At 39.1% G+C, this 13,320-nt stretch overlaps 3 protein-coding genes across 6 annotated transcripts; 1 reads left to right on the top strand and 2 right to left on the bottom strand.

The window, feature by feature from the left end:
• Positions 1 to 2,333: 2,333 nt before the first annotated feature.
• On the bottom strand, positions 2,334 to 4,337 carry hint2 (histidine triad nucleotide binding protein 2). 4 transcript variants are annotated; one of them, XR_008648804.1, is made up of 6 exons: positions 4,153 to 4,337; positions 3,849 to 3,983; positions 3,667 to 3,771; positions 3,380 to 3,452; positions 3,149 to 3,299; positions 2,334 to 2,884 (listed from the first exon to the last, which is right to left on the bottom strand). XR_008648804.1 is itself a non-coding variant. In XM_033973190.2 (5 exons), the coding sequence occupies exons 1-5, from the start codon at positions 4,231 to 4,233 to the stop codon at positions 3,208 to 3,210; spliced, it is 486 nt and encodes a 161-aa protein (XP_033829081.1). In that variant the 5' UTR covers positions 4,234 to 4,331; the 3' UTR covers positions 2,334 to 3,207. The 4 variants fall into 4 exon arrangements, 2 of the variants coding, with proteins under 2 accessions (XP_033829081.1, XP_055080138.1); XR_008648803.1 differs by having other exon boundaries at positions 2,358 to 2,884; positions 3,849 to 3,998; positions 4,153 to 4,331; XM_033973190.2 differs by having other exon boundaries at positions 2,334 to 3,299; positions 4,153 to 4,331.
• Positions 4,338 to 4,805: 468 nt separating this feature from the next.
• On the top strand, positions 4,806 to 7,713 carry mrps30 (mitochondrial ribosomal protein S30). Its single transcript, XM_033973188.2, has 5 exons — positions 4,806 to 5,459; positions 5,725 to 5,870; positions 6,036 to 6,141; positions 6,774 to 6,950; positions 7,324 to 7,713. Exons 1-5 carry the CDS (start codon positions 4,865 to 4,867, stop codon positions 7,581 to 7,583), a joined length of 1,284 nt encoding a protein of 427 aa, XP_033829079.1. The 5' UTR covers positions 4,806 to 4,864; the 3' UTR covers positions 7,584 to 7,713.
• Positions 7,714 to 8,905: 1,192 nt separating this feature from the next.
• On the bottom strand, positions 8,906 to 12,828 carry emb (embigin). The gene is made up of 9 exons (XM_033972627.2): positions 12,717 to 12,828; positions 11,813 to 11,863; positions 11,652 to 11,729; positions 10,771 to 10,954; positions 10,614 to 10,696; positions 10,371 to 10,507; positions 9,773 to 10,052; positions 9,505 to 9,538; positions 8,906 to 8,970 (listed from the first exon to the last, which is right to left on the bottom strand). Exons 1-9 carry the CDS (start codon positions 12,787 to 12,789, stop codon positions 8,907 to 8,909), a joined length of 984 nt encoding a protein of 327 aa, XP_033828518.2. The 5' UTR covers positions 12,790 to 12,828; the 3' UTR covers position 8,906.
• Positions 12,829 to 13,320: the final 492 nt, after the last annotated feature.

Below are 13,320 nucleotides of genomic sequence, written 5' to 3'. Positions count from 1 at the left end.
AAGAATAAAACAGACACAGAAGAAGAATAAAACAAACACATAGAAGAAGAAGAATAAAACACACACACCAGGTCCAAACTACACCAGGGGTTAGACTGCCCCGAGAGGAACTAAAACACAGACAAAAGAAGAATAAAACACACACAGAAGAAGAATAAAACACACACAGAATAAAACACACACAGAAGAAGAATAAAACACACACATAGAAGAATAAAACACACACACAGAAGTAGAATAAAACACACACATAGAAGAATAAAACAAACACATAGAAGAAGAAGAATAAAACACACACACCAGGTCCAAACTACACCAGGGGTTAGACTGCCCCGAGAGGAACTACAAGACACACAGAAGAATAAAACACACACATAGAAGAATAAAACACACACACACAGAAGAATAAAAGTCACACATAGAAGAATAAAACACACAGAAGAAGAATAAAACACACACATAGAAGAATAAAACACACACACCAGGTCCAAACTACACCAGGGGTTAGACTGCCCCGAGAGGAACTAAAACACAGACAAAAGAAGAATAAAACACACACATAGAAGAATAAAACACACACACCAGGTCCAAACTACACCAGGGGTTAGACTGCCCCGAGAGGAACTAAAACACAGACAAAAGAAGAATAAAACACACACAGAAGAAGAATAAAACACACACAGAATAAAACACACACAGAAAATGAATCAAACACACAGAAGAAGATGAGGTAGAGTATCTAAATGACACACACACAGAAGAAAAACAAAACACACACAGACTGTTATGAACAAAGACAATGGAAACACTCACACAGGGTCAGGGTGATGTTTGCAGCTGTTGCTTCAGATCGATTATCAGCTCGATATCAGATCAATTATCAGCTCGATATCAGTTCGATTATTGTCTCGATTATTGTCTCGATTATTGTCTCGTCGTGATGAGGCTGTGAGTGAAATCATAAAGAAAATATTTACAACAATATTTGGACTTTGGAACATAAAAATATATCGTCTGCTGCACAAACTACAAACAAATTATCGAATAATCGTATTGATTATTTTTCTTCCAGAGCCCGTCACAATAAACCTGTTGGATGTTGATTTGGCTGATTTTATTTTACAACAGATGCCCTTCCTGCCAAAATGACATCACAGTAACAGGATGAATAAAGGTGAAGTGGGACCAGTACGACTCAAGACGAGATTTGAAACAGACCGATTAACTTCTCCATTTAGATGCTACTTGTTTGTCTGGAAGGTTCCACAGTACAGCATTAGTTTTATATTACGCAAAATTGACTCCTGTGAGATTTTAAGCACAACCTTGTGATGTCATGAAGCTTATTTAGTGAGGACTGACACTTCCAGGAGCTGAAATGATCCAAATGATTCTAGAAATGAAGAGTTTAAAAACACAGTGGAGCACTTCCTGTATCACCACACGATGACATCACAAGGTGGAACAGAGTGTTTTCAGTTTGAGCAAAGTCTAAATCTGCAGGGTTTGTGTGTTAAACTTGTGTGAATGAAACAAAACACAACTCTGGAAATGTTTTTGATGAGAAAACGACATTATAACAAATATCAGAGAATAGAATAATATGGCCCTTTAAACATATTTATCTTTTTACTGTAGTCACGTCTCCACAGATCTGGCCTGTAACTTGGTAAAGCAGTAACATTTCCAAGGGGACAAGCAGGTGGTGCAAACCCTCTGTCAAAAAAGTTACGCAGTGCATCTTTACTGCTTCTATATTACCTTTTCTAAACATTTCCAGTGTTATTTATTATATTTTACAAACTTCTGGGCTTCAGTGATTCTTTTGGCCGATGTCTCAGGTTGAGTTTGTGCCGTGTTTTTTCAGTAAATATAGAGCAAAGTTCATCATAAAACACACACTTCTCCAGTGACACACAGTGAACTCTGCCAGACGCTCAGGATGAACTATCGTACCACCCACTCACACCACATCTGCCCCTGGTCCACACCCCACCACAGCCGTCCCACCACAGCCGTCCCACCACAGCCGTCCCACGGTCTGTCCCCAGCGTCTCCAGCGTCTGACGGTCTGTCCCCAGTGTCTCCAGCGTCTGAAGGTCTGTCCCCAGTGACTCCAGCGTCTGACGGTCTGTCCCCAGTGTCTCCAGCGTCTGAAGGCCTGTCCCCCGTGTCCAGACGTCCATAAAATGCTCTCAGTTACTTCTATTACCTGAGACTATTTGCATATTCGATCTACTTTCAGACAGATTCCAAAAGTCCATCATCTCAAAATGTTACTGCAATGTAAAAGTTTGTACAATTCAATGTTTTTCTTTCTTTCTTCTTTATTTGTCAGGGACTATGTACAAATTCATTATTCTCACAAAAGAAAAGATGATTTGTACCAGATTTAGCTGCACACACATTTCAATACGTTTACATTATAAGACAAACCGTTCATCAGCAGAAAATACAATAAATGTCCCAAAGTCCAGTTTCCTACAGTCCAAACTAGTGTAAAAAAATCAATTCTGTGCAGGTTTTTACAGTGAAACAGAACAGTACAAATTAACTCGACTGAAGTGACACGTTTGATTCTAAAATGTACTTTTTCAAATCTCAAGTAAAATTATTCAAATCTACAGACAGTTTCAGAATCTGGAGCTGATACCTGTGTCTGAGGTTTGAGCGGATTCCTCTGATGGATTGTTTACACTTAAAGAGACAGTGTGTAACTTTGTGGAGGTGGCACATCATCTGCACGACTCCATGGAAACAGAAAGTTTAACTCACTTCAGAACATTCTCCACGGATGTAGATATGTTTTATGCCATTCTGAAGATTGTAGTCAAAGGAATAACATTTCCAGGCCAGATAAGAGTCAGGTTTGTGGAGATGCAAGCTGCTCAGAGCAAAGAGGTTTCAAGATTTTTCAGTGGAATAAACACAAAGAAACAAGCAAACAAAAAAACATGGACTTTTATTTTAGCCTAGAGTTTAATCTTTTTAAGCTTGTCTTAATCCATTTAAAGTTTTGTAGAAATATTCGGTAAATTTAAGTAAAATCAAACATATTCATTGATCCTCTTGAATTTTAATATTTTATTAATAAAACTGCACAACAGACGTGAGAGACATTATGGTCATGTAGAAATGTGATACCCACCAGACGGATAAAAGTATGTTTATGGCATTTGTTTTAACATGATGATGATGATGATGATGTTATCCCGGGGGCCACGTCATCTGTCGTCCTCCTAAAACATGGACGTGAAGGTGGTAAACAGACTGGGCCCCATGTTTACCATCGTTTATAACTGTGGATAAAATAAAATGACATAAATCATGATTCAGAAGGACCACATTAGTGCAGACGGTCCATAATGTGTTAACTCACCTATTCTGTATCCCTCCTGTAAACCTTCTTCCTTCGCCACATTTTTGGCAATAACCAACAGATGTCCCAGAAGCTGAGAACAAAATTAAAGCTTGTGTACTGCTTTGGAAATAGTTTTGACAGTATTATTATCTATGCACACTGAAATGTGTTTGTCTTTATGGTTTTAAATTTGCATAAGAGGTTTGTCCAAAATCACCAGCCCCAGAAGAAAAACAAACTTATGACAAACTATGAAACTAAAGTGTCTGTTATGTGCTGAAATAATAGGGAGGTCAGGTCATTACCTCAGTGTCATCGTCTTTAGCTTCACTTATCCTGGGAATGGGAACTCTGGGAATGACCAGGAAGTGGACAGGAGCCTGAGGACTGATGTCTCTGAAAGCCAAACACTGAAAACAATATTGAGTATCATTAATAACTTGGTAAGTCGCATAAACTGGAGGAAATATTGAGTTAAACTGTGCACCTTGTCATCCTCATAAATAATGTCAGCTGGGATGCTTTTGTCAATGACTCTGGAGAAGATGGTGGGAGCAGGAGAGCTGGACTTTTGACTGGCCTCCTGCGCCAGACGAACCTCGTCACTTTTGGAGCAAAGTCTCTGCAGAGAGATGATCTGCACTATTATTTAACAATGTCGTTGATTAGTCATTAGTAATGTATTTGCAAAGCTAAAGAGTCTGCCATAAGAGTCAAAACACACAGTTATGGGACATATAGAGTCCACATGTCTGATCTAACTCTGTGCAGCGGTGCAGAAGTGTTTTCACCTGGACTCGACTAGGGCAGAGGTTAAACTGCGCTTTTGGACCAGCCCCGACCGTCAATCTTCGTAAAATCTGCCGATACATCTCAAACAACACGGGTGCAACTTCACAACATAATTTAAAGGCCTATGTCAAAGTTCTGCAGCTGTTTATGTTCCCAGCACGTCTATTATGAGCATAAACTGTGCGACCAGGAGCTAAACTGTGGAAACTGTCGCTTTGTGACGTTTACTTGACACGGAAGTAAATTAAAGTAAATTATTTGTGTCATTCTTCAGGAGACATAAATACCTCTGCGCGTGTTTTTATGCTTGATATAGTTTATATGTAATAATAACACACAACATTTAATTTTAGTGTGCATGTGGGCCAACGGCACTGGGTAGTTTTATACTGTGATATACGAGAACTGAGCGTGTACGTAAACGCACCATAGAGTTCCATTCAAAACACCAACGTTCGATATTGCTTATAATTATGATTTCGCTCAATTTATTAACTTTCTTCGAGGTATTTGTACATCAAATGACTCATTAAAAATTCTAGTTTTATTTGAGGTGTAATTGATAAATATAAAAGTAATATTCCCCTTGAAATACAACTAATTCGTTTTCATACAGTTTATGGGCGCGGTTCAACTGTCGTCCGCAAGAGGGCGCTGTGTTGGAACGTCATTTCACTTCTTAAAGGCGCAGAAGAAGAGCCATCAGCAAACATGGCGGCGCGCACACGGCTGTCCTTGCTTTTCACCAAAAACTTACCTCGTTTGACAAACCAAAAGCTTGCCCACACTGAAGCGGCTGTGAAAGAGCCCGTGTACCCTCCTGTGGTCGCGTCCCTCACGGCCAAAAGTAAATCTGCAGAAAGACGACGAGAAGAGGAGAGAATCCAGAGGAAATGTGCAGCGAGCGTGGAGGACAAGATATCACTGATCACATCCCTCCAGCGGATGAAATATGTAGTTTATCCACAAACTTTTGCCCGCGGTGCTGACAGATGGTACCAGCACTATACAAAAACAGCGTACATCTCAGGTTTGCCCGACAAGTTCAACACAATCCAGGAGAATCCGGAGAAAACGCCTCCAGCCGCTGCTTCCATCCCCGGGACAGACGACGAGGCCCTCACCGAAATCCGAGCTCTTATCTCCCGTGTGATTCTGCAGGAGCACTGGTGGCACATCAGGAAACGCCGTCCGTTCCTTTACAGACATCAAGAGCTCGTTATTGGCCCTTTGCTTAGAAATCTAGTGTCTGTGCTCACCCACAACCTGGCCAAATACAACCCCCTGCTCCTCCAGTCCAGTCTAGGTACTGACTTCACTTATTTACCCCAATGAGAGTTATTCTGTGCAGTTAAAGCCTCCAGAAATCACATGTTTTGAGTAACTGCAGTTGTCAAATCAGAAATCCTGCATTTGACTGGCATATGCATTTCAAACCATTAAATAACCATGTTGTTTTGACCTCAGCAAACATTTTAAACACATGAAAAGTTACATTAAAAAATGTTCATGTCTTATTCATACTAACCGAAACATGTTTAATTTTCTATATTTTTGTTTCGTCAAATTAGACCTAAATCCACAAGTGAGCTTCTACTGGAGAAGAGGAGAGCGGATCATCCCTAAAGGACATCGGAAAGGAAGAGTAGAGCCACGCAGATTCCAGATTGATGACCATCCTCATAGTCAGATCAGAATAACACAACAACTGCCGCAGGTAGGCACTTCCTAAAATAACGTGACTTACAAAAGTATAAATTACATAAACAAAAGTTACAAATTCTCTTCTAGCTATGAGCAAAGGGATAGTGGATTGTGAGGTCATGTATTTAATGAGTATTGTTCTGTTAGACGATTCTTATTTTATCTTTAATTGGTCTAGTTTGCCCCGATGGAGGACTCGTACGAACTGGAAGTACCAGAGATAACCTACGCTCCTGACATGCTGCCTATGTTCAAAAGGCAGTATGAAAACCACATATACACAGGTAAAGTAGAGTTTAAAAAGTCATTCATACAGAAATGTTGAATAAAGATATTAGCAAGGGTTTGACTAATCACAAGCCAAATGCCGCTGTGTTTTTTTTTAAACAAAGTAATGTACATTTTTGTACACGTCAGACATTTCATATAGAGCTCAGGAATTTGTGATTCATTGTCATAAACTGCACGTTATTGGCAGAATCTGACATCATTCAGCAACTCCATCGAGGTGACACTGGTGATGCATCATAGTTTAGTGTCATAATATATTAGACTGAATGAACTCCAGTAGTTTAGATCTTAAATTCTCCATAGGTTTACAATTATACTTAAATCTAGAATAGTTGAGATAACATCAGTCAATCCCAATTATAATTCCAATCTCTTAAAAGTGCACTGTGTAATTTCTCTGGAGACTACGCCACACGCTTGTCTCCATGGAGATGTTATTGGGCTGGATTCCAGACTCTGGAATGTTCTATGACACTGAACTTATCTAGTTTTTTTGTCTGACAAAAACTGTGAGCTTTTACTGTGACCAAGGACACATGCAGGAGGTGGACCATTGATCAAGTTTCATAATAACATCACAAACATACAGTATTTCTATAACACAAAGTGCCTCATGTTTCCTCAGGTGCCAAGCTCCCTGATCCCGCCCGCTACGGTCACACACAGTTCCACCTGGTGCCTGACTGTTACCATAGAGAACGGATGAACCGCCAACAACAGTCGGACCAGATTGAAGTGTTTCTCCGCGCTAATGCTATGGCTAGTCTTTTTGCATGGACAGGGGCTCAGGCCATGTATCAAGGTAAAAGAGAATGTTTCCAATCCAAATGTGCTAAAATGTGTCTTTAAATGTGTTAGTTCAGGTTTAAGTATCAGACCAATGTGAAAGGTCATTGAAATTACCCACAGATGTGCAATAATTTGTTTTTTACCCATTTGAAAGAATACAACATCAGTCCTTTGCTGTAGTTTGAGTTTTCTTATAATTATGATTCCCAGTATTCATGTTTTGCACTAATCATTCATATTATTGATAGTTTGATGTATAACAACAAGACAGTTCTTTTTTCAATAATCTTTTGTAGACCATTGTTCATCCACCTCTAAATCTTACTTCTAGACATGTGTTCAGTTCTAATATTAGTCCTAATTTTGATGAATTGTTTCCTTCCCAGGGTTTTGGAGCCATCAGGACGTGACCCGCCCCTTTGTGTCCCAGGCCGTGATCACAGACGGAAAGTTCTTCTCGTTTTTCTGTTACCAGCTCAACACGGCGGCTTTATCTGTGCAGACCGACGTGGACAACCCCCGAAAGAACGTGCTCTGGGGAACCGAGAGCCTGCCCCTGTACGACGACATACAGGACGGAGAGGTGGTCGGCTTGAACGATGACGTCGTCAAACTCCTGGTGCAGTTTCTGATGAACCGACCGTAGCAGCAGTGTCAGTTTTTAAAAATGAAATGAAATTCTATAAACTGAAAGTGAGGAAAAAACCGAAACAGCTGAACACCTGCACTTACTGTACTTATTGTATTATGTCAAGAATAAATGTAAATCTAAGGTTCTTGTGATGTCATCTTTTATATTAATTGGTGCATTTTATTATTTACTTTTCTGGTGCAGGGTTCACTTCCTGCTTGAAGATTTTAATGATTTGCAGAGAAAGTTCCACTGACGTTAAATCTGTCCATCTGTGAAGAGAAACAGATGACTCGACCCGGCAGGTATTTTTAGCAACGTAATAACTTCTAAACACAGACACACACAGGTAGCATCCTCCACCATAAAAGTTACAAAGTGCACTTTTTAATTTGAGCCAGGACTTGTGTCCATTTTCCTGTCCTTGAAAAATAATAGTTGCAAAATTACAAGTCACTGGTCTGTTATTTGGATCGTACGAACCCAATTACAGTGTCTAAAATAAGTTTAATTACATGACAAACCAAACAAAAATAGTATGTAATATTTTAATTAGTTGGTTACAGTGATTTATTATAGAATTGATTAATATACAGAAGCATTGCAATATTATACAAATACTTTAGTTGATAGACGTACAACAAAAGGTTAAATACAGGCACAGTACTGAGGGGAAAACTAGTCGTATTCTAGCACAAGTGTAACCTGGATTGTTACTCGCTGTGAGTAAAGGCACTGCTCAAATTAGTGAAGTACTTTGTGTTTGAGGCTTTGTTACTGCAGCCGTATTAGGGACATGTACAGAGTAAATACACGAACATTTATATCACGTCAAATATTGCTCACCGTGAAAATAAAACAAAATTAAAAACATTCTGTATGATCCTGTAATTAAAGGTGCAGTATGTAACTTCTCTGGAGGATGGTTCCCCACCAGAAAAGTCTCACAGTATGGCTTTAAATTTTGTATAATCATGGAGACAATCAGGAGATACCAGCAGACCAAATTACAAGTCAGAGCTGTGGAGAGGCGCCCGAGCTCACAGCAAGAATGCATGTTTTTCAAGGTATTTTAGAACAACAAAAACAGAATAAAGATGAGCTAGATGAGCGTAATGCCCTACTGTGGAACATTCCAGGAAAAGTAATAGCATCTTGAAGAAGATTGGAGACTCTTCCCCATAAGAAAAGTTACATAGAGAACCTTTAATAAGAACACTTGGCTGTTTTCATTGTATTGCTTCTCTCGTAGGAAGTTTAATGCTTTAAGAAACTGTTCTGTTATTGCTCAATGTAACAGGAGAAAGTAACAATCAATCACCAAAAATGTTGTTCCATTTAAACTTTCCTCTGTCTTGCGGTGCCCGAGTGTCCGTCTGCCACTGCGTTTTCTCCATGTGACCTGTCGGTGACAAATACAACATTTGTTTTATACAAATTTAACTAAATCAACTGCCTTTCAATATTGGTTCAAACTTAAAGGACAAACAACTTTATTTCAATCATTTAGGAAATCCTGTCAGCTATGTTTGTTTTGTTTTTGTTTTTTTTTTTTAATGCAGTGGCTCTCAGTTTTTTTACACTAAGTAAAAGAAGAAAAGATGTGGCTTTCTGAGCACCACTAGATCTAAACCAGGTCTATAACAGGACTATGCCAGGTCTAATCTAAGGCTAAACCAGGTCTAAAAGTGGAGCACATCATTTCCACTGTAGTTCTAAACAAGGAATTATCCAAATGAGAACAAAAAGTGCATAAAATGAACTCTAAATTAAGCAAAGCCACGAGTAGAAGTGGAATCATAATTAGCAAATGTTCTCATTGTGTAAAACATGGAGAATGGGTGTTTACTGCTAAATTTAACTCAAACATAATACAAAGTAAGATTTTCACATAGGAGTCATTATGTGTAATTTTCTTCATTGGAGAGTTACTTACAGGTTTGAAGTTTGGTCAGGGTTTCCTTCAGGTCCTGTGGACAAAGGCAGGAGGTCATTTAGCTGAGCTAAAGGCTTTTACCTTTTGTATTGGTTTAAAGTGTTCTTATTTCAGCTTTTTTGAGTATTTTATTATTCATCGGTCAACCTTTTTAGTTATTCATTGCTATGGCAACAGTCCTCGGCTTTCATCATAGCTTCAAAAGCAAATTATGTATTATCTTGTAGGCAGTACACAACCCACTTTAATTCACAAGGCCATTTCATACCTGACTGGTTCTCTTTCTTAGAGCCCGTCTTTTCGTATAACAGGATTACAGCCACAAGGACCAAAACCTCCACCAGAATCCCAAGGAACGGCTTGAGCGGCTCGAAGTAGGTGATGACTCTGAGCTGCATGTGGCCCATGGACGTGCCGATGCCGTACACAGCGCCGCAGAAATACACCCCTGAATCAGACTCAGTCAAGTTATGCACCACCAGCTTTGTCTTCTTCTCGTCTTTGGTGATTTTGTAGCGATGACCAGGTGAATCCACCTCAATTTTCTCCTGAATAGAAAAGACATTTTCACAGATATTTTCAGTGATGAGGTTTTAATTCTTAGCTCTAACATTATGATCACTGTTAGATGAAGTAACACATTTTTACTATGATATATTTTATTTATTCTTTAGTTTGTAGAGCAATGAATCGGTCTAACAAGTCTGTGAATCTCCATCTGTTTTTTTGATACTATGTCTTAATAAAGAATGAATAGAATTATTTCTAGGTAATAATCAAAAGTGAGTTTGTTTACCTAAATATTACACCGTGGTCATAATGGCTGCCAGATTATTTTATTATTTTAATGAGGATTTCTGACAAACCTTACTGGTTCCATTGTGTTTGTACCAGTTCCAGTTTATAGGCTTGGATTTCTTCTCGTCCATTTTACAGATCATGACCACAGAGTCGCCCACATAACTCACTATGGGCTTATCCCGCATTTCACCCAGATACGGAGCTGAGAAGAGGAAAAAGTACAACAAGTAATTAAAAGACATTGGACTCATTTAAGGTCTGTGCAAAGAGGACGAGGGGCTAAATACAGAATGAGACTAAAAATGTACCTGCTAAAATGAAATCAACTTTGGCTTTGGGTCCGAAAATGCACGAGTACGTCCCCAAGTCTTCCTCACTCATGATGCTGAACCTTGAAGGACATGATTACATTTTATACCTTATTATTAGAATGTGGAGAGTGACTGATGGCTGGCAGAGACGTACTCTTTCCTCAGATAATAGCGATCATTTTGCAGTTGAGTATTGGAATAGCTGCTCTCAATTGTCTTTCCATCTTTCGTCCAGTATCCAGTGATGTTTGGCAGCCGTTTGTTGTCCCCAGTCCAGACGCACTCGAGGTTTAGTGTCACGGGGTTGACCACTTCTACCTTTTCTGTATGATTTTCCCCTATGTTGAAAAAAATAAATAAAATGTTATCGTGTCAAAAATGAACAGCAGTTGTATTTTTTCAGAAAGGTGCCTGTAAATGTCTTGCATATTCACTTGTTTGGAAGCTACATTCCCTGGTTTATACTTATCGCCTCTTTTTGCATGATTTTCTCATTAAGGGGTAGCAGTGGCTTTGTCCCTGCATCCCTTTGTCCCTTTGTCCTCCAATGTGCATTCAAACTGTGGCACATGTACAAGTCTCCTGCACTGCTTGTGTTTAACTTAAAGTACAGTAGGATGTTGATAAACCATAATCAGTGTTTAAGTATTAAGTATATTCATGTATTTGAGCTGAATGTGTGTTGCCCCAGTGCAGATATAATGTATAAGCAGCTCTTGAGGTATAAATAGGTCCACTGTGTACTGCCTGCTTCTAATTATAAAGCATTTTATCGTCTCTTAGATTTGTGAAAAGCGATTTTAAACTCATCATTGTGAATAATTAGGATGCTCTGAATGTGTAAGGTCAGTGAGGAATAACTTTGTACCACTGCAAACTGTTTAAAATGAACTAGTTCTGTTAAGAAAAAAAAAAAGTACATTTTATCCATATTTTCCTTTTGATTAGCAGTGATACAGATCTGGTAAATACTGTTTGGGGGTTTGATGTCTTACAGATGACTCATGAGCAGGTCTAATGTGAGGTGTGAGTTACCTGTGAGCACCACACTCTTTTGTCCAGTCTGCAGTGGGGTCAGAGGAGCCACGGGGGGAGTTATGGGGCTGAGTGTCTCTGATGATGAGGGAAAATAATGATTACTGTACAATATAATACAAAAGACCACACAAACATTAGAGTAAAGTGATACGTCTTACCTACAGGAGGTTCAGTTGTAACAGTCGTGTTCTCTGTGACTGAAACAAGATCTGGGAACAAAATTTGAGACACAATTTTAGGAACATATTAAAATAATAATAGTGATTGTTGTTGTTGTTTTAATTACAGTTGAAGATTTTTTTAATCTCAATCCTAAAACTAAATTAAAGGTGCACTGTGTAACTCTTCTGGCCACGTGGTTGTTTCCATGGAGATGTTATTCCTAAAAGTTACACCTTATGGCATAAAAAAAAAAAAAATCAGTGGAGACAAGCAGGTGATGCAACTAGGCCAAGTTACAGGTCAGATCTGTGGAGAGGAGACCCACACCTTTTTTTTTTTTTGCAATGAAACACCTGCAATTGAATAGATGACTATAAAGATAAAGATATACTATGAAACATTCCAGGCAAGAAGGAAGCACATTGTCCACCTGGAAAGTGACATTTTGCACCTTTAAAGTAACGATTAAACTTATAATTCAGCGGTTTTATGGTGATTCCTGGTTTTATTTTTATTTAACTAATGAGTGGGTTTGAGCAAACAGCAGCGAAAAAAGAAATTCCTTTAAACAAACCCTGATTCAAATGTGTCCATTCCTGTAAAGTGATCTGAGCTCTCCACATTCGCCCGGCCAATGGTTTTTAAAGAGACAAGATACAAAAAAGCTTGTTGTGTGGGAATAATACAACGTGCTTAACTATATTTTTCAAAGCTGGTGTTAAAAGTTCATCTAAATAATTAAATAGTTACAATTACCAGCCTTTCGATTATGATGCTAAACACACTATAGTAACAAGTGCAATGACAACACGCTGCCCTGCCGGTTCCAAGGTTACAGAGATATTATAGATGACAATAATACACAAGGAAAGTCACATAAAACAAAACTAAGGCATTTACTTGTGTGGGCGTGTCTGCAGACGACCAGCAGCAGGAGCAGTAGACAGGACGGGTGCATACAAGGAGCAGACATACTTGTGGCCGCTGTGTCCTCTGACTATGTCCCAGGCATTGATGTCCTCTCTTCACCGTGGCTGTTGGTGCATCGTCTAATCACCTCCCCCCTTCCTCCCTTCCTCCCTGCTTCCTCCCTCCCTCCCCCTCTCTACTGCTGCACTGTGACTCACGCCGTGAGATCAGGCTGCAGCTCTCATTCCATCAATTATTCAACCGGCCGGCCCGTACAGCAGCTATAGAGCAAAATATCACCATAAACACATTTAAGAACACTCAAAATACAAATATACAGTCTGACAATATTGTGAAAAATATTGTAAATGTGAGTCTTTCTAGAGTTCAGTTTAATGATAAGACCGAATGCTCAAGGTCATATGATCCCAGACACCACAAGCTCTCACCATTATTGTTATTTTTAATTATTGATGCCGTTTTCTTTTTTTAGCTTCAAGTTTTATTTATATTTAATACAAAACCTACAGGATTTGGTCAAGTGACCAACACAGTGACCTGTTGAAACGGACAACTAATGACGTACTCTGAGCAA

The sequence above is a fragment of the Periophthalmus magnuspinnatus genome, chromosome 9 (assembly GCF_009829125.3).
Source record: "Periophthalmus magnuspinnatus isolate fPerMag1 chromosome 9, fPerMag1.2.pri, whole genome shotgun sequence".
Lineage (NCBI taxonomy): Eukaryota > Metazoa > Chordata > Actinopteri > Gobiiformes > Gobiidae > Periophthalmus > Periophthalmus magnuspinnatus.
Note: the sequence above shows the minus strand (reverse complement) of the source record. Positions and strands in the feature narration are given on the sequence as shown.